Source organism: Sceloporus undulatus, chromosome 1 (assembly GCF_019175285.1).
Source record: "Sceloporus undulatus isolate JIND9_A2432 ecotype Alabama chromosome 1, SceUnd_v1.1, whole genome shotgun sequence".
NCBI lineage: Eukaryota > Metazoa > Chordata > Lepidosauria > Squamata > Phrynosomatidae > Sceloporus > Sceloporus undulatus.
This window is the reverse complement of record NC_056522.1, coordinates 366,389,173-366,414,332: the sequence shown is the minus strand read 5'-3', so window position 1 is coordinate 366,414,332 and position 25,160 is coordinate 366,389,173. Positions and strand designations below refer to the sequence as shown.

General features: G+C 40.3%; 1 protein-coding gene across 4 annotated transcripts in view; it reads right to left on the bottom strand.

Moving 5' to 3' along the window:
* Positions 1 to 25,160, bottom strand: part of INF2 (inverted formin 2) — an 88,973-nt gene that overhangs the window by 13,650 nt on the left and 50,163 nt on the right. For 3 of the 4 annotated variants that reach the window (XM_042476268.1, XM_042476286.1, XM_042476277.1), the window contains exons 3-19: positions 24,657 to 24,772; positions 21,709 to 21,868; positions 20,409 to 20,442; positions 18,896 to 19,037; positions 16,710 to 16,851; positions 15,402 to 16,268; positions 14,022 to 14,167; positions 12,535 to 12,596; positions 11,367 to 11,469; positions 10,830 to 10,915; positions 8,821 to 8,921; positions 6,179 to 6,249; positions 5,948 to 6,055; positions 5,361 to 5,431; positions 3,315 to 3,435; positions 3,041 to 3,205; positions 922 to 1,024 (exon numbers count right to left, since the gene is read on the bottom strand). In XM_042476268.1, the coding sequence (XP_042332202.1) occupies positions 922 to 1,024; positions 3,041 to 3,205; positions 3,315 to 3,435; positions 5,361 to 5,431; positions 5,948 to 6,055; positions 6,179 to 6,249; positions 8,821 to 8,921; positions 10,830 to 10,915; positions 11,367 to 11,469; positions 12,535 to 12,596; positions 14,022 to 14,167; positions 15,402 to 16,268; positions 16,710 to 16,851; positions 18,896 to 19,037; positions 20,409 to 20,442; positions 21,709 to 21,868; positions 24,657 to 24,772 (2,598 nt within the window). Of the gene's footprint in view, positions 1 to 921; positions 1,025 to 3,040; positions 3,206 to 3,314; positions 3,436 to 5,360; positions 5,432 to 5,947; positions 6,056 to 6,178; positions 6,250 to 8,820; positions 8,922 to 10,829; positions 10,916 to 11,366; positions 11,470 to 12,534; positions 12,597 to 14,021; positions 14,168 to 15,401; positions 16,269 to 16,709; positions 16,852 to 18,895; positions 19,038 to 20,404; positions 20,443 to 21,708; positions 21,869 to 24,656; positions 24,773 to 25,160 lie in introns of those variants that run through there. The other variant, XM_042476295.1, reaches the window with a different exon arrangement.

Here is a 25,160-nt window from a genome sequence, read left to right as displayed (position 1 = left end):
TCATTAGTGGTGCCTTGAGGCTCTAAAGCTTACAAACAGGTTCATAATCAGTCCTCCCTTACCACAAGGTCTTCCAAAATCCTCAATTTTATATTATATTACAAAGGGACAAAATATTGTATGAGAAATGGTATATCAGATTTACACATACAGGTAAAATATAGTTCTGTTTTTTAACAGTGCAATACTATATATGTCTGTTCAGAAACAAAGCTCATTAAATTCAGTGGGTTTCCAAGTACAGTATGTGCGTATAGAATTGCAGTCTAAATTATCTGGAAAGCCCCAGATTATTGGGCTTTCAAACTGCATGAACAACAGAATTCACACTAACACCTGCCATATTAACAATACACTATGTACAGACTTTTCTCTGCTGTGGTGCCCCATTTGCAGAATGCTCTGTCTTTGGAAGTTAATTGGCACTGAGGATGGTTTCCTTCATCTGTCAAGTCAAAACATAATTTTTTATCAAAGCTTTGGGGTCTAATTTATTTTTCAAATGTTAATTTACATGGTGTTAAATGTTGTAACTGATAAACTATTTTATCCTATTAATTGTTTAATATGTTTTAAACTTGTTTATTTTATTATTGCTTAAAAAATCAGATTGTTGAAAACTGTTTATGTTGTTTTACCTTCACACCACCCAGAGATCCCATGAAATAGGGCAAGCTACAAACCCACTGGGTAACCTTGGGTGAGTCACACATTTTCAGCCCTTGAAAACCCCATGGTAGGTATGCCTTAGGGTCATCATAAGTCAGAAATGACTTGAAGGCACACAACAACAGCAAATAAATATTTTTTAAAAAATAATAAATAATTAGAAATAAATCCTGATGAATTCAGGAGAGGTTATTACCAAGTACATGTGTATAAGAGTTTAGACTAAGATAAGAAAACCCTTGAGCCACTCACTGATCTGTCCATTTTCTCCTTTTTGCCTCTTAGCTTCTTCCTCTTCCAGCTGCTTCTTCCTTTTCTCAGCCTTTGCCACTTGTTCCTTTCGGTCCTTGTTTTCCTGAAGGTGAGAAATATCAACATGTCAAAGATCCAGTCTATACTGCTGAAAAATCTGTTAAAAACCTGCCCTCTCTGTAAATCTGGGGTGATTCGGGCTACATGATGTGCAGCATTATCATAGAATCTAGTATGATAGGGCCACACAACATATGGCACTGTCCACTCGAGATCTGGGGTATACTTCCTTATTATGGGGTTTTTGAACTCCCAAGTTTTCTCCACAGTTTGCACCTACACCTCTGCTGCTCCTGCAGCTGCTGCTGCTCTCACCAACACTGCCCTTATCTCCACTGTCCCTGCTGTCACTTTCAAATGCTTTCCCCTAATCTTCCTTGGCAATGCCAGCGGTGGTCACTGGCTACATGAGGCATCCAATTCACAGCCACGCCACCAAAGGGAGGAGGAGGGAAACCATTTGGGCTGGGAACTGGCCCAAGATTTCCAAATGACAGCGCTGGTAGTGGCAGGGACAGCGGACACAAGAAACTTTGCAGGGACAGTTGGGTAGTGTAGACAACTTACCCGATGTTCCTGAAGAGAAAAAGCTATGTGTGGTGGCTCCGTGGCAAGAACAGGGACAGGAACCTATTCAGATCTTTGCCTCTAATTTAGACAAGCCCTAAGGAGCATTTAAGCTGGCACAGGTCTAACAGCAATAAATCCTGCTTTGCAAACCAAGATGAAACCAAAATATTTATTCATTGGAGTGAATTTATAGCTCATCTTTCTCCTGTTACCATAATACCTAGGGTAGCTAACCATAGAATTTAAGTAACTTGGGAAAAGGCCCAATGTGTAATAAAAGAGTAAAGACAGAGAAGGAGAAAGCATAGCAGGAGGGACTGTGTATGTGATGAATGAAAACACAACATGGGATACTACACAGTTAGGGCATGTTAATATCTTATAGAATCCTCGGACTGGAAATTTAGAGAAGAGTATTAGGATTCTCAGCCAGAGACCTGTGGTCCCACACTAAACTAGAGGATTCAGTAGGATGATACCATGGCAGTTAAAGTGGAAACAGAACACTATAGTTATGTACTATGACAGAGCCACAGCTGAGACAATATGAAGCCCCCCCCCAACCAATTTCAAAGGGCAATGGGAGATGCTCAACTAACAAAATAGATACGATGAACAACAACTAGAACAATAGCCTGGAAGCCATGCCCTGTAAGGATTGGCTTAGGGAGCCAGGTATGTTTAGCTTGGGGAAGAGATGGTTAAGCGGTAACATGGCATCAAATGTTTAATTTTTATTTTCACGGTGTATTAGAATCACAGAATCATATATTTGAAGGGATTTTATACTGAGGATGGAGCAAGCTTGTTTTCTGCTGCTCCAGAGACTAGGACATGGAATAATGGATTCCAGCTACAAGAAACAAGATTCCTCCTGAACATTAGGAAGAATTTCCTGACAGTAAGAGCTGTTCAACAATACAATACACTGACTTAGAGTGTGGCAGAGTCTCTTTCTTTGGAGGTTTTTAAACTGTCAGAGTGCTTTGATTGTGTATTCCTGCTTGGCGGGTGGTTGGACTGGGTGCTAAAAGATTCACACTCCTTGGCTGTAAGAATGATTCCCTAAGAGTCACCCTGCCACTATTTTCTTATGAAACTCACAGGAATTTTTACCTTTCCAAAACTTGTAGCTGTTGCTGAAAATGAATGAACTTGTTCTTCTCATGAAAAAGTTTGGAAGCTTATCTGTGAACAGTGACATTTAATGAGGGGAGCTGATGTTCCTATTTACTATTCTCTGTTTTCTTCTTTGTAAATAGAAAAGCATAGGTCAAGCAGAGGTTCTGTCTTAGTCCCTGCCATTCTAGCTTTTAATTTTGGAAAGTGTTTCCCCATACCTGTGTGGGAGAATCCCCATCATGTGATATGTTACCTGCAATCTGCTAGGGTGTAATCCAGAAACATATTTACCACCCCCTTTGTTCAATATGAGAATGAGGCATCACAATAATTGGCATCCTGCTATTTAATGATCTTAAATTCCAACCTTTAATGCCTTGATGAAGAGATCTCTGAAAGTTTTCATGGTGCTAAATATATCTTCCAAAGACAATTTGTTGGGGTCCTCACAGAGGTAATTGGCAAGCCCCGCCTTCTTTGCTTCAATGATTTCAAATTCATCTTCTAACTTTTTGTTAGCATTTATACTGTCCTGAAAGACATTGCAGTGAAAGTTTTAAAAAAATTGTAATCAGCTAACTATTAACAAAATGGAAGAGATCTTCATAGCATAATGTGGAGGCTCCCCATCTCAAACCAACCTGAATTGCTTTTTCATATTGGACTTTCACCTCTTCTGTTGATGATGACAACTTCCTCCCAAGTTCCAGAAGTTTCTTTATATTGGAACTGGATTCAGAACGGATGACGTCCAGGTTGATTCTGGAAAAAAACCCCACAAATTCTGGTTTCTGCATTTGCTAAATAATACAAAGCAATAATGGTTATGCAAAGCTTCTGTAGCCAAACTCCCAATGAAGTATGTCCTAATTTCACAGAAAACAAATTCTTATCTTACAAGAGTGGAGGTGCAAATACTGTAAAAGTTTTCCTATGAGAAACAGAAGAAAAGCTGTGATAAAAAGACCAGAGATCAATCTTTTCCAGTATAGATGCTCACAAACAGAACATGAGTGCAACTGCACCCTCCTGCTAAACAGGTTGCCAGACTCTGTTTTTAAAAGTCCTGGTAAGGTCTTACAAACTCAGGGCCAAGGTTTGTTTGGTTGAGTCAATTCACCTGTAACACAGTCTTCTTTTCCCCCTCATTGCCTTCAACTTTACCAAGAGGCTATCCTACTGGTAGCACAGCTACTGGCAGGGTCTCCCAAATCAAACAGGCAACAGCAGTGGCACCTTTAGCTAACTCTGGTTAGTATAGCATAGAAGGAGCCACTGGTAAATCTCTTCTGAATGTCTTTTCTTGTAAGATGAGACTGCTTCTGATGCTGGAAGCAATATATATAAACACTACAGCTATTGTTATGTACCCTCCATAAATGTATCTAATTCTCCCATAAAGTTCTTCATATTGGTAGCTATCATCTTTTGTTGAATTATGTGTGGTGTAAAATAGTACTGTATTTCCTTTATCTTCCATCACTTACTTTCATTGGATGACCCTGGGATCTAAGGAGAAAAGAAAAAATATGCCCCTAACCACTTTCTTTGTATCCCCCTCTATTATGTCACTCTCTCTGCATTTCCCCCCTAAGCTATAAAAGCCTGAGACATTCTAAACTTGCCTCATTATGGAGTTGTACTGGTCCCCAACTCATTTTTGTCACCCTTTTCTGGAAACATGTAGTCTAAGTCAGGGGTGGGCAAAGTGTGGTCTATGGGCCCTGAGCCCCACTTTTTGTGTCTTCTGAAGCCCCTCCACCAGCCTCCCAAATCCCCCTTTTAAAAAAGAGAGATCTGTATGATTTGCAGGTGATTTTGCTCAAAAACTATGCAAAACATGTATAAAAGCACTGCAGCACCACACAGGGACCCCTCAGGAACTGCTTAGAACTTCCAAATGCATCTAATTTCAACAGAGATTTTCTCAAAATGGTGACAGGAAGTGGGACAACAACCACTGCAAATACCATTTTGAAAAGGTCTCAGATGAAAACAGAGGCATTTGGAAACATATGGGGTGTGTGGCCCATGGGGAATTGGAGAGGAGAAAACTGGCAACTGGCCCCAGTGTGGTTGCCTACCCATGGTCTAAAAACAATGACTTGAAAAAGAATTTGTTATTTCAAACTACAGTGCATCCTTGCCTTATATGGGGGATCTGTTCTGGATCCCCCCACCCCTGCATAAGGCAAATAGTGCATATACTCGAGTCCCATTGGATATAATGGGATTCGTGTATGATGTGTGACGTGGCGCACGTGTCATGAGCACACGTACCATTGTCTCTTCTATCGCACAGCTTTCAGCGTAAGCTGAAAGACGCATAAAAGGAACCTGCGTATGATGCGGGTGCACTGTACAGTGCAGCTGGCGTATCTGCAGGAGATAAATTAACAGATTTACCATGAATAGAGAAAAACATGGATAATAGTGAATGTTATATTTCTGCCAGACGTTCACCACAGAGTCATGTTGGAGGACCTCCAGATGCTTAAAGAGTCCTTTTTTTGCCTGGACATGGGTAACTGAAACCATGGTTACCAATCCCATGGATATGGGAGGGGGGTCATACTGTACTACCGTGATCTGTTTGGTTTTGGTTTTTTGTTTTCCAGGGCAACAGCTTTTAATGGGGAAAAAACTGCAGACACACGCAGAGAAATACAAACACAATGCATCTTTACCCAGCAGCCTTTGAAACATATTCAAGATCTTTGGGCAGCTGCAGTAAATCTGTGTGATTTTTTTCCACTTCCTAAAAAGAAAAGAAAAATTCCAGTTATTTGTTTGCAATAGTGATGGTGGTTTTCACTACATTTGCATGCTAAACAGTTAACCAGTGATGGCTAAAAGAGCAATCTGAATCTCTGACAAAAGCCATCCGGATGGAGCTCTGCTCCCAGGGTGGTTTGTCCACCTCTGTGGCCATTAATGTGTCCTTGGAAATCTTTGCAAGTGTAAGAAGTCTACAAGCAATGTTTCTTATAAAACAGTGCATTTTTTAAAAATAGACATTTTCCAGCATTTTTAAAAATAAATAAAGTAGTGGTAAAATGCCCACCCCACGTTACTGCTTCCAAGCCTAATATTTTGGCCAGAATCCAGACAGAGTTAAATCATTCAAAATATCTTGAACATAATGTTATGACTAGCTGCCCTGGAATCTAAGAGTGTCCAAGATTACATGCAAATAAATTATGAACTAAGAGAATAATGACAAACATGGAACAGAATTTATGATGATTTTCCCAATGAGAAACAAGAAAAATACCTCTAAAATATGATGGAGCAGTGTAATTCGGGTTTGGTTTGCTTTGGTTTCTGTTAATTTGAGTAAAGTGCCAATCTTAAAGCCATCTGCATCTCCTGTATGACTTCCCTATGAAAGTAAAACACACAACCAAATTAAAAAAGCATGAATGATACTTGCTTCAATTATAATACATTAAGCCATTTGTTTCTTTATTTATTATTGTTAAATGGTTAAGTTTGGATTACTTACATAGTTCAAAAAGTTTCCAACTTTGAGAATCAACTGACAGAAAATGGGCAACCGGTGGCTGCTGAGAAGATCTGGGAGGGGAAAATTTTTTTTTTAAGTAAAGGCAATCCGAGCAACTTGAACACGAATGACATGATACAAAAGTAAAAGAGTTAAAATTGATTATTTCATATTTGCTACTAAACAAACCATGGAGCCTTGGAAATACTATTGGACACATACATACCAAAGAGCCAAACTATATGTACTGTTTACAAATGATGGTAGCACCCAAACAGGGTCTGAAAACAAAATGCCCCAAAGTACAGTGAACCCTTGTTATACGCTGGGGTTTGGTTCCAAGATCCCCCATGGATGCTCAAGTCCCATTAAATATAATGACATAGCAAAATGGTGTCCCTTATAAAAAAAAATGGAAAATCAAGGTTTGATATTTGAAATTTATACTTTTTTTGAACATTTTAAAACCGTGGATGCTTGAATTCATGTCTAAAAAAATCTGGGTATAAGAAGGGCCAACTGTACTCAGAATCACAGGACCAAAGAGTTGGAGGAGATTCCAAGGGCTATTTAATCTGACCCCTTACCAGTGAAATCCACTGGTAAAGTCACCCTGACAGGTGGCCATCTAGCCTGTTAAAAACACAGGAAAGGGAGAGCCCACCATCTTTCAAAGTAAGTGTATTTCACTATGAAACAGATTATCTCTTCAGAAGATTCTTCCTAATGTTTAGTTGGAACAGTCTCTCTTAAGTTACCTACATCACAATGTTTTGTGCTTCCCTGGCTTTGCTCCTGGCAGAAATGTGGGGAAAGACTCAATATTGTCACATCAGAGCCTGGGATGTTCTAGCATGTGGGGAAGCAGGGTGGGGTGAATGAAATCAGGATAGGCATCCCTACTATTTCCACTCAGTGATAATGATGGGTGGTAATGATTCTCTTTATGATAGCATCTAGGGATGGGGCTTGTGGTGGATTTTGATTAGAGATTTCTACAGGACAAGTGGACTCCTCCGTTCTAACAGCTATTATAAAGGTGGAAGAAGTTTTAGATATATAGCTTCTCCTTAGTTGACAGCTCCTTTGGGCCTTAAGATAGACAATGCTTCACAATCCAGACTTGTATATCTAAGCATAAGATAATCAGTGAATAACTGTATGCATAGGCCTAGGCAAGAAGTACAAAGAGGTGTTTTTGCCAGTTCCTTTCCCTGAAATATAGCCTACATAACCTAGTATTCCTTGGTAGTCTCCCATCCAAGCACTAACCTGAACTAGCCCTGCTTAGCTTCCAAGATCAGACAGGATCTGGTGCATTTAATGTTCAGTCTGTTTTCCATATTCACATTTTCTGCATCCATAGAGTCAACCATCCATGGCTTGAAAATATATATATTTTTAAAAAACAAAAAGCAAACCTCAACTTCCCATTTTATTTTAGGGACATAATTTTAGTAAGCCATTGTACATAATGGGATTTGAGCATCTATGGATCGTGGTATCCATGGGGTTGGGGTCATGGAACCAAAACCAAGTGGATACTAAAAGCCCACTATATTTAGGCACATCTCTGGAACCTGGCAGGGGGGGCAAAATAACTTTTAGAATGAAGTCCCTTTTGTCGGGCATTTTTGGGGCCAGCATTAAGAGTGCTAATCATACTCTCCAGAAGCTTCTAGAGATATACTTCGCCTTTTTGGGGACTCAGTGTTTTTCGGGGGGGGGGGAATTGGTGTGCCCAGAATAGGCCAAAAATGTTCTTGGTTCTTCAGATGTCACTCACACCTTGCATAATACCTTCCCAGAAGGGTGGAAATCACTCCATCAAGTATGCTGGAATGTGAACATCTTTGGGGATTATTGGTATTAGAACATAGAAGTCATTCTGTCCGTGTCAGGGCTAAAAGTAGGGGTCATGGTGTGTAGATGGTGCAAGACCAGGCTTTCACAGAAGATTCTATATAGTGGGCCCTTTCTTAACTGCTGGGTTTTGGTTCCAGTACCCTTCATGAATACCAAAATCCATGGATTCTCAAGTCCTATTAAATACAATGACATAGAAGTTTATCAGACAAGGGAAATTGGACGTATAATCCAATGGCAATCTGAACGCAATCATGGGGTTTAACGTTATTGCATAATAACCCACTACACGCAAATTCGGGCAATGGGAAGTCAGTCCGAATGCAATCATGTGGTTTCACGTTATTGCGTGATAGACTGCCATACGCAAATTCAGGCAATGGCATGCTATTTTCGGGCAATGGGAAGCCAGTTTGAACGCAATGCACATTCATCTAATTGTGCTAAACTAGCAACTTTAACTGAATGCATTTTGGCCCCACTTTCTTTGCATTCGAATTTAAGAGCAATTCCTCCCGTTTGATAAACTCCATAGTAAAATGGTTCTTCTTATATAAAATGGCAAAATCAAAGTTTGCTTTTTGGAATTTATATATTTTTAAAATATTTTCAAGCCAGAGATGGTTGAATCCATGGATAAAAAAATCTGTGGATACAGAGGGCTGACTGCAGTTTAATTTGATGTGATATTGCTGTCTTGAGTTGGGAAGGTATTTGCTCTTTCTCAGATTGCTCTGCATGCCACAGCTATGCTGAAAGGTTCAGCCCTTGTTTACCTTCACAGGCCCTCCTGATTGTTTCAGCTTTGGGCTGCAGCATATCCAGCAAAACTGTGGTCTCTTCGCACATCAGCATGCACTCAATCCGTAGCTGGTAGCTAGAATAGAGAATCAATATAAACACCATGCTGTGCCTTCAAGAGATCGACATATAAGACCTTTCTGGTTAGTCACTGTTACCAATTGAAATCTGGAGAGGGGTCCTCTTCCTTTAATGGTTGCTTAGAAGAGGACATTGCAGCAGTTTTTTCTTGAAATGCAAACAGGTAACAAGCAACACCAGTGGTCTCCTACGCAACTACTAAAGGTATAGGAGCCATCTCCAGTTTTTACTCTGGCAAATCCAGTTAATGAGTATAGGAGGTTAAAGCTATATTTTGAATTTAAATCCTTCTAAATCTAGGATGGGCAAACTCTGGCCGTAAATGTTCTCTGGGGGAATGTGAGTATTTTTACTACACTTCCTCCTCAGTCTCAGGAGAGTCCTTTTTTAAAAACAGGAAGTTTGCTGGAACTTCTGGTCCCTTCTTGTTGTTAAAAAAAGAACTCTCCTGGGCCTTACAAACATGGCAAAAATATTCCCCACATTCCTCACATAGAGGGTATTTGGGGCTATTTTAGGATTTTTTATTTGCAAAGGGTGCAGTCGGGGGTGCGAATGTGCCCTCCTAGACTACTACAGTTCCCCATTCTCAGGGTAATGTCATCCTTTTTCAGGACCTTACATTTCAGCCTTCTGTCCAGGAGGAATTCCAAAACGTACTCCATTTTGAACATTACTAAGAATTTATAGTTATATTATGGTTTTTACCTTTTATTTTGTAATTCCTACATTTTTCTTGAATGCCCTACATTTTGTCTTGCCTTGTCTTCCTTTGCGGTTATGAGATCTAGTCATCCTGCCCATTCCTGACTGAAATAATGAAATAAATATTGGGTAGGAGTCTGATCCTACAACCTCATCCTTTTAGCTCAGACATCTGGTGGCTGCCCATACCTTCCAGTTTAAATGCTCTACCCTCCCATGATGACCCGACACCCTTCAAATGTTTTTTCACTCAAAAAGGCCACTTGCCCCTCTAGGGTTGTTGTGTGCCTTCAAGACATTTCCGACTTATAGTAACCCTAAGGCAAACCTATCATGGGGTTTTCTTGGCAAGATTTGGTCAGAGGAGGTTTGCCATTGCCTTCCCCTGAGGCTGAGAGCATGTGACTTGCCCAACCTCACCCTCTACTGTGCTTGTGGGTAACTTTGCTATATGTTTTACCCAGTGAGATGTTTTAGGCCTAGGAGAGGACAAATGTGACCAGAAAATGCCCACTCCACTTGGAGTCTTCAGGGGCCAGAAATTGCCATTTTGGGGGCATAATGTTTCTTTCTTTCTTTTATTGTGTGTGTGTGTGTGTATGTGTGTGTGGCTTGGGGGTGCTGGAAAACCAGACCTGGAGGCCGTATGTAGTCCATGGCCCATACTTGGCTCACCCCTGTTAGTTGGATATCTGGCAATACAGGCTATCTCCCCAACTTCTTTGTGGGGATTTCACTCAAGAACACTCTGGAACATACAATACATCAAAAACTTTGGGTCTCATTAACCTACTGCAAATATTAGTGTTAAAAACTTTTTAATTCTTTAAAATGTGTCTTTAATGTATTACTGTATGTTTTAGTTAATTTAATTATTGCATTGTTTTAAATGGTGTAACTTGTTTCAATGATTTATGTAAACTGTCCTGAGATCTTTCATACAGGGCAGGGTATAAATATTTTCAGCTTTGAAATGTAAAAGTACTTGGAGAAAGGTGGAGTATACTATATATATATATATATATAGAGAGAGATGGGTGGATTCCAAGTTCTCCACCACACAGTGGGAATGCCTCTTCTAAGAGTATGGCTACTACATTGCATGCATGAATAATGATTTTATGCATATACACATGGACTAAAATAAGATAAATTTCATTAACTGGGAAACAGGCCTAATTATAAAGGTTTCCCTTACCTTGGAACTCCAAGGAGAAGAAGATAGAACTGATCTGCATTTGCTAATTTTTCTTTTTCTTCCTTGAAGGATTTTAAGTTTTCTATCTAACAAGAAAGAAGAAATGTCATGTTCCAACAACATTGCAATGAATCACTGCTGTATCTTGACAAACCTACCTGTCCCAGTTTCCCCTGGACTTTTCATTTAACTTTTCATTTAATGTCAAGTCCCACAGCCTAACTATACTAAATAACTACTGTGGCCCCTTGGTATCCACTGGGGTTCATCCTTGTGTATACCAAAATGTGGATGCTTAAGTCCCATTAAATACAATGATGTAGTACAATATGTTCCTTATATAAAATGGCAAAATCAAGATTTGGTGTGTGTGTGTGTGTGTAATATTGTCAAGCTATGGATGGTTAAATGCATGATAAAACATCAGAAAATATGGAGGGCCATATTTATTATGTTTTATTTATCATTTATTATGATGTCTGAATACAGCTATTTTTTACAACTCAAAGAAGAACTGTTTTGTTAAAGATTTCTTACTTCATGCTTTTCTGGAAGGAGTTTCAGCAGCTGCTTGAGGACCTCAACATCAAACTTAGTACGATCACCTTTCTGAATCATGTCAACCACTTCTTCATTTGAGCTATGGAGAAAACAGGTTGTTGAGTACATGCAACCACTGCTCTGTGGGTTTATACAATTATCAGTAGAGAGAGTAAGTAGAGACAGAGGTCTCTTCTCTCACTCCTTTCTACTAACAGCAGAATTCAAGACCACTCAATGAAATGGATCTGCAGCTAAGCTACAGTAAATGTTGTTGAAGGAAGCCACTTCTTCATTCAATACCTAATACATTTTGCAGAGTTTATTGCACCAAGATGGAATTTTTATAAAGGATTAGTCACAAGTAGGATAGATGAAACAATTCCTATAATCCCCATGAGGTTAATCGTCATCTTCAGAATTTATTTACCTTTGTATACCAGATGTAAGGGTACAGAAAGTAGGGTTGGTTCCCTTCTATATAGATGCAAGTGAAAAACTGCTATGCATTAAATGAAACTTGTAACTAGCATAATGTAAAGGTGAATAAAATCTGTCCTGTTCAGGATGGAGACAATCCCAAGGAAATGCTACAAGAACACACTGACACTGGTTCTTGACAAATGCAAATCCCTACGTATATGCAGCAAGGATGGAAACAATAGTCAATAATATATATATTTTAAAAAACAAAACATAAAAAAATGTGTTTTTCTTCAGCATTAGATTTCTGGGCCTCCTTTTTGACAGAGTCTTCAAAAAATCATAAATTGTAATCTCATGCATAACTATAGTTTTCTTAATGCCACTTAAATTTACGAGGGCCCCTCCATACTACACAATAATAGCAGTTCAATTCCACTTTAACTACAATGGCTGCATCTTATAAGAGTTTTGTAGTTTAGAGAAGGACTAGAGCTCCCTGGTACAGAATTCTAAATGCCTCATTATGCTAGAGATCTCAGCATTCCATAGTATGGAACTTTGGTAGTGAAAGTGGAATCAAAGTGGTATAACTGTGTAGAGTGAAAGGCTCCCATAAAAATTTCAAGAGAAAAAATATATCCAGAACGACAGATGTCATTAGCTAGGAAAGCTTCAGGAACAATTTTTCATAAATGGTTGATCTTGCAGCTACTTTTTCAAGCACAGAAAGCTGTCTCACCACTTAAATTGCTTCAGGAAGATGTTCAGATTGAGGCTTTTCTTGGAATCCAAAAATGTGATCTATTTTAGGAAATAAAGCATTTTAGGTCAAGATTTCAAATAAGTATGCAAAAATTACTAGAGTACAATTTTCCTGGCTTTACCCTCATAGATGCAGCTAGAACAAGTGGTCTCCTGGATACACCTTAAATGGGCTAGCTCTAGTTTTGTTAAGATGGTGTGTACTGGTTTCCCAGATAGTTTCTGCGACCCAGGAAGACTGCTGCATTGTATTAGCAAGTCTGTGAAAAAATATCTGTTGAACCAATAGAACCAACTGCCTAAAGAGGAGGTAAGGTCTTCTTCTCTGAATGTCTTCAAAAAGAAGCTGGACAGGTACCTGCTGTGAATGCTCTAGCTGGAGATCCTGAACTGAGAGGGGAGGTGAACTCAATAGCTCATGAGGCTCCTTCCAACTTTATGGAGTTTATCACATTTTAAAAAAAAGCGACTTACCCCTTCCGTTTTACAGTTACTTATGGGATGCAGCTGGGAATTACCGCAAGGAAAATGCTGCTGATGCCGCCGCCCAACTGCACCCCACCTCAATTCCAGCCGTTCTTAGCTCATTGTCTTTCAAGAACAGAAAGCTCCCAACGTTGCAAATCAGCCAGCTGAGTGCGGCTGGGAGCAGGGATTCAGGTGGGATGCTGTCAGGTGGTGGCATCAGTGACATTTTCTGTGTCATAATTCCCAGCTGCATCCCATAAGCGACTGTAAAACAGAAGGGGTAGGTTGCTTTTTTTTTTTTTAATGTGATAAACTCTTATGAGACTATGAACAGGCAAAACCTGGCACAATCCAAGTTTACATCACAAAGACTCATGGTTCATTAGACCAGAATGAAAGAACTCTGATAAGGTTATATTCTTGTTGTATGCCTTCAAGTCATTTCCAACTTATGGCTACCCTATCCTGGGATTTTATTGGCAAGATTTGTTCAGAGAGGCTTTGCCATTGCCTTCCCCTGAAGCTGAGAGAGTGTGACTCACTTGCCAAAGTCAGCCAGTGGGTTTCCATGGCCAAGTTGGGAATCGAACCCTGGTCTTCAGAATCATAGTCCAACGCTCAAACTACTGGGACACGCTGGCTTGCAGTTCCAGCTGGGACATGTATGACAGTGACATATTCACCAGTATTAATAATCTAAGAAGTCTAGTACTAACATCCCAAAAGGAAAAGGAAGGAAGGATTTCATTCCAATTTCAAAAGCTCCCCTTTCTGGTCATCTAGAGAAAATCTCCTTCATCACAAGGAAAAGGCTGTGCCAGTTACATGGATATTGGCCATTCTGACTGGGTCATTCTGGGATGGGCCATCCAAAACCATAACTTTTTCAGACTCTGCAAATGGCTGTTTACACACATACTGTAATTTAGTGTTGTTGAAGGAACTAATCAATCACCAGATGATACAGGATTGGAATGAACAAAAGGATCCTCCTACCTCTTTTGGTTCTGTCTTCACTGGGGCAGCTTCTTTTGACTTGGACTTTGCTAGTGGAAAGCAAAATAACTGCTCTATGCTTGTATAGTCTGGCTCAATGATTTCCTCACTGCTGCTTGTCACGGAAGCCCACATGGAGTGACCCTCTGGAAGACAAAAGGCATGAAAACCTGATGTTAAGTATTTTCTTCCGAAATGAAAATTTGTACTCATGCATTTGCATAGGAAGAGTGTGGAATAGGTTTTTAAAAATATTTATTAGATAACTCTGATTAAAAAAAGGAATTGAGGAGGTAGCAATTTTTTGTACTAACTGTTAATATCTGTAAAGCAATACAATTTTGTTTTTACTGTATAATGTATAATATATTTTACAATGTGAAGTATTTTAATGCTTTTTTTGCCTTATAGTTTATTAACTGCAAAAAAGGCAGCTGCTGCTACTACCATTGGTTATGGTAGTTAGGGCTAATGGGAGATGCAGTCCAACAATATCCAGAGGGTCATACATTTGCATCCCTGCTCTTCTCTGAGCTTCACCCTATCCAACTGGAGAATGGCCTATTCACAGCACAGTTCAAAGTGGGACTACAGAGTTGAAAGCTGGGATCTAGTCTACTGGAGGTTAAACTATGAAGCGTCTAGAAGATCTATGTGATCCTCTATCGGAAGGTATATCTGAAAGATTACTTTCATGACTAAGCTGATTCCTTTAATGCCCAGGTCTGCTCTGTGTAATGCATTTGACCCAAAAACCCTAAGCAACTTTCCAAAAAGCAATTTTCCTCTGTTGTAAAATATGTAAGTATAATCTAGACGCTGAAAAGGTTTTCAGTGGTCATTAAAAATGCAAATGTTTTGAATCTAGAAGGTGCTATGTGAATCATGGGATAACACAATTAACTGAACTTTTTTTTAGAAATCTAACTCAGTCATCCATATTAATTTATCAAAATATAGGGGGCCTACTGTATTGTTGGGTGAACTATCTGTGGATTGGAGCCTCCATCACACCCTCATATTATTCAGTGGTGCACATACTCACAGATGTGCTGATTCAGATGTATGCATGTTGCAGCCCACTGGATAATATGGGGCTTGAATGTCCACACATTTTTCCTATCCGTAGGGTGGAGGAAGTAGAACCAAACCCACCACAGATGGTATTTATACCCTGTCTTTCTATTTAAATAGGAATATGAATAACATTAAAATCAAAGAGAGTTCCACTGTATTTATACCACTATCAAGAAGGTACTACTTTGCCTTGCTACCCACTGTATTTCGTTTGGAGCACACATATGGAAGAGGACTGTCAAAGAAGATCTCAATTTGTGGGGAAGGCTCAAATGGAGGTGAAAGTTATCCAAAGCTACCTACCTCTTGCTACATTGGAAGGGAGCTTCTGCCAGTTTAGCTTCTTCATCCGTAGCGTCGGAGGCTTCACCCTCTTGTGGACAGGTCTGGCACACCCAAGGGAATAGTCAACCCGTGCAATGACAATCTCTTCCATGTTGCCTCCTAAAGGTGGAGGTGGTGGGATGCCTCCCATACCAGGCAAAGGGGGAGGGGGTGGCACCCCTGCCATCCCAGGTAGAGGAGGAGGAGGAGGTGGCATACCTGGGAGTGGGGGAGGTGGAGGGATCCCTGTCATTCCTGGCAATGGGGGAGGTGGGGGTGGCATGCCTGGGAGAGGTGGGGGTGGAGGAATCCCGACTGCACCCGGGAGAGGAGGCGGTGGAGGTGGCATACCTGGCAGCGGTGGAGGTGGAGGGATCCCTGCCATACCAAGCAGAGGGGGTGGAGGTGGAGGTGGAGGGATCCCTGACATAGGAGGTGGTGGTGGGACCTGAGGTGGCATCCCTTTCATGCCAGGGAGTGGAGGTGGTGATGGTGGCTGCTGTGCTCCAGGGAGTGGAGGAGGTGGTGTTGGTGGAGGAGGAGGTATTGGTGGTGGCAATGGAAGATCACTAGATGGAGCTGACTTTTGCCCTGGAGAAGCAGAGCAGGACAATAGCTGGGATGGTGTCACTTTCTCAGACACATTTGAAATTGATGGGATGCCAGAAGAGCAGGTCACAGCAGGGGAGCTCTGGATGACCCTTGGAAGTTCCCCCAAATCTTCACTGGTCTGAGTGCTTTCATTCATCTTGTTGACTGCTCTCCTGGATTCAGAATTTCTTTTCTTTGGGTGCTTCTTGATGGACAACAGTCTCTCCATGACTTCCTCCACACTGTTGCCTTGTACTGTAAAACAATTCACAGAAACAATTCACAGGGAAAGCAGTCCAAAACATACTTCAAACCACGGGTGAACAAGTGTGGCCCATGAGCCAGATGCAAATTCCACCCTGGTTTCTAATCTAGAGTGTTTGTGTGGGATTTTCATCATGTTTCCCCTGCCCTGGGCTATTTTAGCCCTAGGGGAGGCCATTTTCTAAAACAGGTAGTCAACAGGTAGTGACTTCTGGTTAATTCTTGTTGCTAAAAAAGGCCTCTCCTGGGTGTAAAATGGCCCAGTAAGGTCCCAAAATGTGATAAAAAATCCCCCCCCCATGTTCTCTAGAGGTCTTTTGCAGTGGGGGTGCAGTCTTCCAAGCTTTCTTAGGAGGCTACTCCATCCCCTAACCTCTGGCCCTACTTAACACCAGTTCAAGCTGTTTTTCTTACAGCATGTCCAAAACTTACTGTCATTAGCAAGCAAGATGGCTCTGTTCACTAAGATTTCTAATGCTTCCCACAGCAGTAGGCTGGAGCAGTGGGAAGGTTCGAGATGTAAGAGACTCTGGAGAATGGACAGCAGTTGGACTGAAGCTGGGCAGCTGCTCACCTGAAAGATAAAGAGGCCATTTACAAATTATAGAATCACAGAACCATAGAGTTGGAAGAGACTACAAGGGCCATTGAACTGTTTTCCACATCACTTTGCAAGACAGTAACATTAAAACTATTATAAGACCAAATGCTAAGACCAGAGTTGCAAGGTTAATTATCACTGATATTGGTCATAATGGTCAATTGTATTGTGGAAATCATAGGATATGCAGAAATTACAATGTTCAACCACGTACATGTGCAGACAAAACATGTGTATAGGACTGCTGTATCTGCATGGAGGATGTGTAAAACTCCCAGGATAAACTGCTTCCTTGTGCCCCATACAAACCCCACGGTGCTAGAAAAACATAGGAATTGTATTTCATGCAACATGTTTGAACAGCTGATGCAATTTGGTGGATTAGATGGAAACTATTCAGATTTCGGAAGTTATTAATTATTATTCCCAAACAAAAAGACCCCAAATTTGAACTCAAATTCTAGTTTTGTGCAGTTTCTATTAGCAAGCCTTAACCCACACCATGTTCATTTTATAACTGTACAGGACTTTCTCATAATACTTTCACTTCCAACCCACAGGTACCCACAGTGTTGTGCTGCACAGTTCTTTGAACTGTTCAAATACATGACAGAAATGTCTGTAGAAACCAAACACGTGGTTCTTCCTGATATGAGTGTGGGTAGCTAGGATCCTTATTATTTATTCATTTATTTTATATACATGGCACTTTATAAGTAAAACAAAAACAGTCAGCCCTGCCAAAGGTCTATGATTTATGCACATATATTTACACACTGGAGAAGGACAGAGTAATGCAAATAAAAAACTATGCAATACAACTGTAAAACATATTATCCAGATATAATACAAAAACCAATACAAGTAAAGTAAAGCAATAAATACATATTGTCAATATAGCCAGGATGATAAAACAATATTAAACTAAAACCCCAAAAGCTTTAGAAAACAATGACGTTTTCAGCTGAGATTTAAAATCAATGAGGATTTTAAAACAATGTGATTTAAAAACAATGAGAGAATCATGAAAGAAGGAGTCATCTGCAACTTCTAGGAATATTATTTGTTTTTGTAGTCCTGCAGTTACAAAGTGAAAACAGCTGCCACTAGGGTGCATCCTTTGAGTATGAAAAAAGAAAGAAAGAAAGAAAGATAGAAAGAAAGAAAGACACAACACACACACAGTTCTGATAGAGCCTGGGTTTAATTCTCCTTGCTGAGACCCACTGGGGCCTACATCATTCCCCAAAATGAAAGTGTCTAGGAGTCCATTTTATTTTTACAAAAAAATCTTATTTTTGGTCAAAATAAGGTGCCAAGGGAACACATGTTGTTTTAATGGAAAACTGGACAGCCTGGAGACTTTCAGGAGTGTGGTCTTGCTTATAAGCAAGGTGTGCAGGAGTCCTGAATGTTGCACATCCCTTATTGAAATATTGGGGTTTCTTTCTGCAATGTATCACTCTCTTATCAATAGTAAAAATAAAATAAAACAACAGAGGTAAAAGGAGCAGATCCTTATCTATAGTGGCACTGACTTTATACAATGCCTTTCCAGAGAGGCCTACCCAGCCTCAATATTAAGTGTCCAGATATCTAGTTTAAATATAACTTTTCAGAAAAGCCTTTGATATTGGCAGACGACTGGTACTGGCATTTGCTATGCTTTCTAAAACTTAGATGCTGCAGTTGTTCCTGCTCTGATGAACCCTTGCCTTTTACTTTGTTTAGTTTCATCTGGTTGTGCAGTTTGCTTTTGGGTGATTGGAAGGGAGACCTCCAGTGAATATCAGGTGCTGTAGCAGGGATGTAGCCAGGATTTTGGGAAGGGGTGAATGGTGCCTGCACCCAGGCCCCATTATAATGGTGGCAGTCTAGACCCCCCTTCCCAAAATCCTGGCTACATCCCTGCTACAGCACCTGGACACTTAATATTGATAGTTTTCAGTGAAGTGGTGTGGTTAGCCATTTTGAGCTATTTGGGAATTAAAGTGTCATTAAAAATGATCACACTCACTTTGTTGAAGAGAGAAGAGAAAACTTCTTGATGATTGCTCATGTCAATCCCATCACATATCTTCAACAACTCCTCGTCATCTTCAGACTTGGCCTCTTCAAATGCCTCACACTGGATAAGTAGATCTACATCTTCTATGTCTCTGAATGGAGCCAACACTCATAATATTAGCATAAGTATGATAATAAAATTAATTCCAGTTAACATACAGATAGAAATCGATACCCTCAAATTCTTGGCTAACCCATACTCTCTACCATACTAAGTTGGGAATGATGTTGTTGAATTGTGATACACATCAGTATAGCCAATGATGAAAAATCCTAAGAGCTGCAGTTTGACATTTTGATATCTGCATAATTCCCATTCCTATTAGAATTTTTATGTGTCTATATTTGGCTGACGGAGTGCACATTTGTAAAGAAACCTCTTTGTAGTTCAACAAGAAAAGTGTTTGAGGAGATATTTGCATGTCAGGATAAAGTGTGGTTTCTTCCACACTATACACTTTTAAAGCAAATGTTAACTCTGATAAGGAATGAATGGAAGTGACCTGCTTATGAATCCTTCAAGCTACAACTTTGTCATCATGGACCTGGGGGCAAGCCTAGATCTGACCCCAAAGCTAACCTGAATTCCCCTTGTTACTCCACACTCCAAGGTGATGCCAAGTAGCTATCTACACATGTGCCTTGCTGTGCTGCCTGCTGCCACTGGTGCGAATCATTCTCTCTGAGGTCAGAAAGGAGGCATGTAGTTTTGATCACATGGCTGGGCACCTCCAATGATCTCAGAGAGAGCCACTTGTGCCAGCTGTGATGGTGCTGGGTGGCACAACAGGATGAATGTGTAAACAGTCACCAGGTATCATTCTGAAGTGTTCTAGGTTTTTGTGGAAAATCCAGAGCAAAAGGGAAATCCAGTTTAAGGGATGGATGGCTCAAATTCAGTGCAGAACTGGCCTCACATGATGAAGAACATCCACACTTGAATCCAGGCTTTGGCCCTGAGTCATGTAGACAGGACACCATAAGGGTGCACGGACAGTGGTTTATTTGGCCCATGTAGACATGTTCCAGGTTTATCTTTACAGTGAGAAAATGTTGTAGGGAATCTCTGCAGAATCTGGTGGTAACAGCAGAAATTAGACTCCCAAACTGGTATGTTTCTGCATCTCACAGTAGCAGAAAACAACTGATGTCTTGTCTAATTTTTTTTTTATAAAAACGCTGAAGGAATTTAAGAATGCGATAGAGTGGGTAGAGCTTGAAGGTGTCATTAAGTATGGGGATCAGTCAGATCTGGTTCCAGATGAGGAAATATTGTGGCTCAAGCCCAAATCTGCCTCTACCATGGTTCTTGATGTAAAAATACTATAAGTAATACAATGTGGATGAAGAAGTAAACATGATGGAAAGGTTGATAACAGCATGGCCTCCCAACATTATGTGATGTCTTTATACTGTTGTAAATAAGTCTCAGTTATACATACAAAATATAATCTTGAACTCACCTCAGCTTGTTTAAAATATCCAACAGCTGGAGACCTGGAAGTAGGAAAGGAAAATAGGGTTGATAATGTGGTTTGCTGGACATAAAACTGTATTAGAATTCATTAAAAGAATGAAACACACTCTCTAGAAAATAATGGAAAGATCGCCAGAGAAGAACAATGGTAGCAATTTCTGGGAAAATGGCAGGTTCTTCTCAGTAGTAGTACTGACTTTATTCAAAAGCTACCACAAGGTGTTGTAATTTGTCAAATGACATACAAAAATGGAATCAAAAATTAATATGGATTGCAAATAAGTTCTTCTTTGAATGATCAGCAGTCATCATCTCTGTTATTTTGGGATGCAGCGAATCATGGCTTTGTGCTAGCAGGAACAGCTTCTAGGTGAATCTACACCGTTGAAATAATGCAGTTTAAGTGCTGTAGCTCCATCCTATGGAATCCTGGGATCTGTAGTTTTACAAGATCTTTAGCTTTCTCCTACAGAGTGTTGGTCCCTCACAAAACTAGAAATCCCAGGATTCTGTAGTATGGAGCTATGACACTTAAACTGGTATCAAACTGCATTATTTCTACAGTGTAGATGCATGCTGAAAACTGAGTGTTTTATCTTCCACAGTCTCCTCTATCTACTGCATCTTTCCAATCTATTTCATGTACTCCTTCCAGGGGTCTCATCATCCACAAGATAAGCTTTTGGGGAGATGGGGGAACCTCAGGGAAGAGGACCTACAAAGATGGAGTTACCCTCTTTTTGTAAATGGGCTAGTGCAAGGCCACCACTGGATACATCCCCAAGGATAATTCAAACTAAATAGAAAATAATTGAAGTAATACAAGGAAGAAATGTTATGCATTGACCTCCTATGCCAGTGGTTTCCAACCTTTGGTCATCTATTTGGACGTAAAATCCCAGAAGCCCCAGCCAATCTGGCCATCAGTCAGGAATGATGGAAAATGAAGTCCAAAACATCTAGAGGACCAAAGGTTGGGAACCACTATCTTAAGGTGAACTACTCTGTGGAATCTACAGACTAGTGGTCCATTTACACTACAGAATTATAGCACTATTGTTCCACTTTAACTGCTATAATTCTGTCCCATGGACTTCTGGGCCTGTAGTTTGGTGAGGCACTGGAATGCTCTGCCTGAGAATTTTAAACATTGCCAATTCCAGGATTCCATAAGACAGAACCATGGCAGTTAAAATGGAATAATACTGCCGTCATTCTGTGTATGAATGTGCCAAAGGACTTATTTTCATTGTACATGAAACAGCTGAGCTGACAACCATTCTTACCAATGAACTCATTCCGGAGCTGTGTCCTTGTCCTTAGTTCTTCTGTACCCAATATGACTGCATTGATGGCACTCAGGAGAGTTATCATATATGGCACATTATCTGTGGCTGAAAGTTCATTCATGATGACACTGAACCGGTACTGTTGGTTTTTCACAGACTAGGACACAAAAGGCAAATCACTGATATGTTGGTTCAAAAGACTACATTTCCCAGTCAAGACTGGAATTACTGAATCATAGAATCTTAGAGATGGAAGTCCCATCTCCTGCCATACAGGTATGCACAATTATAGCATACCTACAAGATGGCAATCCAACCTCTGATTAAAGATTAAAATCCATCATTCTCCAAGGCTGCCTATTCCACCACTGAATGGCTCTGTGGTTAAAAAAAAAAAGCTCTTCCTAATGTTTAGCTGGAATCTCTTTTCTTCTAATTTGAAACCATTGGTTTATGTTCTAGTCTCTAGAGTTGCAGAAAACAAACTTGCTCCATCTTTTACCTAACATCCCTTCAGATATTTAAGGATGGGTGGCCATGGAAACCTTGAGCAAGGCACACTCTCAGCCTCAGAGGAAGGCAATAGCAAACCTCCTCTGAAGAAATCTTGCCAAGAAAACTCTGTGACAGCTTTGTCTTAGAGCTGCCATACGTCCCAAATGACTTGAAGGCACACAATAATCATGTCATCTTTTGGCCTTCTCTCTGCCAGTCTAGCTCCCTAAGTTGTTCCTCATAAGGCCTGGTTCCCAGATCTTTGATAAAACAAAGAAAATTGCCTTATTCCATATTAGACTATTTGGTCATCTAACCCTATCCAGTATTGTCTGCTCAACTGGGAGTAGCACTCTAGGATCTGGACAGATCTTTTCATGTTACTACTCAATCCTTTTAAACTAGAGATGCCAAGGAGTGAATCTGAGAGCTTCTGCAGTCCACAGCATTAGAAGCTATGTTGTTGCTGTTATTATTTGCCTTCAAGTTGTTTCCAACTTAAGCAACCCTATGATGAACCTATCTGGGGGTTTCTTTGCAAGTTTCTTCAGAGGTGGTTTGCCATTACCATCCTCTGAAGATGAGAGTGTGTGACTTGCCCAAGTGGGTTTTTATGCTCAAGCGGAGAACTGAACCCTGATTTCCAGAGTCACTGTCCAAGGCTCAAACCATTATACCATGCTGGCACTACTAAGCTATACCCAGAGCATGTAAAGTTACTTTTCCGACCTACAGCTCCCAGAATCTCTTTGCTAGCATATACAAAGGCCATGTTGTGTGTGCCATTTGCCTTCAACTCTTTTTTGACTTATGGCAACCCTAAGGTGAACCTATCAGAGGTTTTCTTGGCAAGATTTGTTCAGAGGGGGTTTGCCATTGCCTCCCTCTAAAGGCTGAGAAAGTGTGATTTGCCCAAAGTTATTCCGTTGGTTTTCATTACCAAGCAGGGATTCGAACACACAGGCCATATGGGCTGTGAAAATCTGGAGATTATAGTCCACAAATTAACATTTCCAAAAGTTGGCAATGCTCCCTCCGTTAAATGAAAAGCAACTCAGGTCACACTATGGGAAGCTATAACTTCTGTAATAACGCCTACAACACTATCAGTTTCCTTCTTGCTGCTGCGGCGTAGGCAGAACCTTCTATACCACTAGCAGTTGGGTGTCACTGAAATCGATTGGCATTTGGCAGCAGATTCAGAATTAAAAAAGAGAAAGAGAGATAGATAAGAATTTATTCACATAGTGCGTCATAAACAGATGGAATCCCCTGCCAAAAAGATGGGTTAATAATGGACACAGACTTGGGTCGGGTTGATGCATGCAGAAGAATGAGGCAAGAATGAATGGGGAGAATGGAATGTAAATGGAGGGATAAGTGTCAACTTTTTAAGATTGTTTCTCCATGTGGGGAAAAAATTCTCTTTGCAAGTTGGTAACTTAACAAAAGAGGGATTTTTAGGAGGTGGGCGAATAGGTGGTTAAAAATAGCACCTTGCCTTTTCAATCTGAAATTGATATGTTTTACTTAGCCATGTCCTTCTGCTCTGAGCTTGAAAAAGTTACTTTTTAAAAACCACAATCTGCAGAATTCCCCCGCTAGCTGGCTGGAGGATTCTGGGAGTTGCAATCCAAACAGTAACATGCCCAAGCTGGGTTCCTGCCTTATAGCTTTAATCTTAAAAAGCTTTAAAAAGGGACTAGATAGCTTGACAGAAGAGAAATCTATCAATGGCTAATGGCCACAATTGTTAAAGTGAACATACACATTCAAAGGTAGTATGCTAAATGGATTAACTAGTGCTGGGGAGAAATAAGGGGAGATGATTATTGCCTTCATATACTATTGTTGTGTGTCTTCAAGTCATTTCCGACTTATGGCAACCCAAATGCAAACCTATCATAGGAGGATTTTTTGGCAACAGTTGTTCAGAGGAGGTTTGTCATTACTTTCCCCTGAGGCTGAGAGCATGTGACTTGCCAAAGGTCACCAGTGGCTGAGCTGGGAATTGAATCTTGGTTTCCAGAGTTGTAGTTCAACACTCAAACCACTATGCCATGCTGGCTGTCCAGATTTATACTGCTTGGAGGCAATATATAAATACTTTTAATAACGACATACATACACACACATACATATGTATTGCCTCCTAGCCCATAAGGTCTCCCAGGCTAGTGCACAACTAATAAGAGTGTTTAAAACAGTTCAGGGGTTTTTAAAAAGAAACTTTTAAAACACATTAAAATGTTCTTTTAAAAACAGTCTAAAAACAATGCTAATACAACCATTTAAATATGACTTCTCACCTACAGCTTATTAGATTTCCAGTTTGCCATTTTGGAAAACAAGGGACTGGATTACACTAATAGATCTCTGCCCTAATTCCACAGACTTTTATTTCAAAATACATATTATGTCCTTTACTGTGCATCTGATTTTCTGCTTGCCTTGTAATGATCCAGAGCATCCAATGCCAAAGCATGTCCATCCATTGAGTAAATACAGAGAGCAGCCAGGAGTTCGAAAACTTGCTTCTTGACCATGATGTTCGAGGTATCAAGTGCTGCAAAGAGAGAAGTCCAACATCAGAAGAAGTCAACTGGTATTTTAATATACAATCTTCAAAATCAAATGAGGTGGAATGACTTAGGGCTTGTTTACATAGGGCATTTACATCCGTTTCATCTCACTCTCACATTGCCCTGTCTAAACAACATAGTCCAAAGGCCTAATTTGACTGCAGACTGTGTTCATGTGGGAAGGGAAGTCCCGCAGTATATCCAGGCTGTTGTTGCTGTTATTGTTGTTGTGTGCTTTCAAGTACAGTAGTTTATGATTTATGGCAATCCTAAAGTGACCCTATCACAGCATTTTCATGGCAAGATTTGTTCAGAAGAGGTATGTCATTGCCATCCTCTGAGGCTGAGAAAATGTGACTTGCCCAAGGTCAC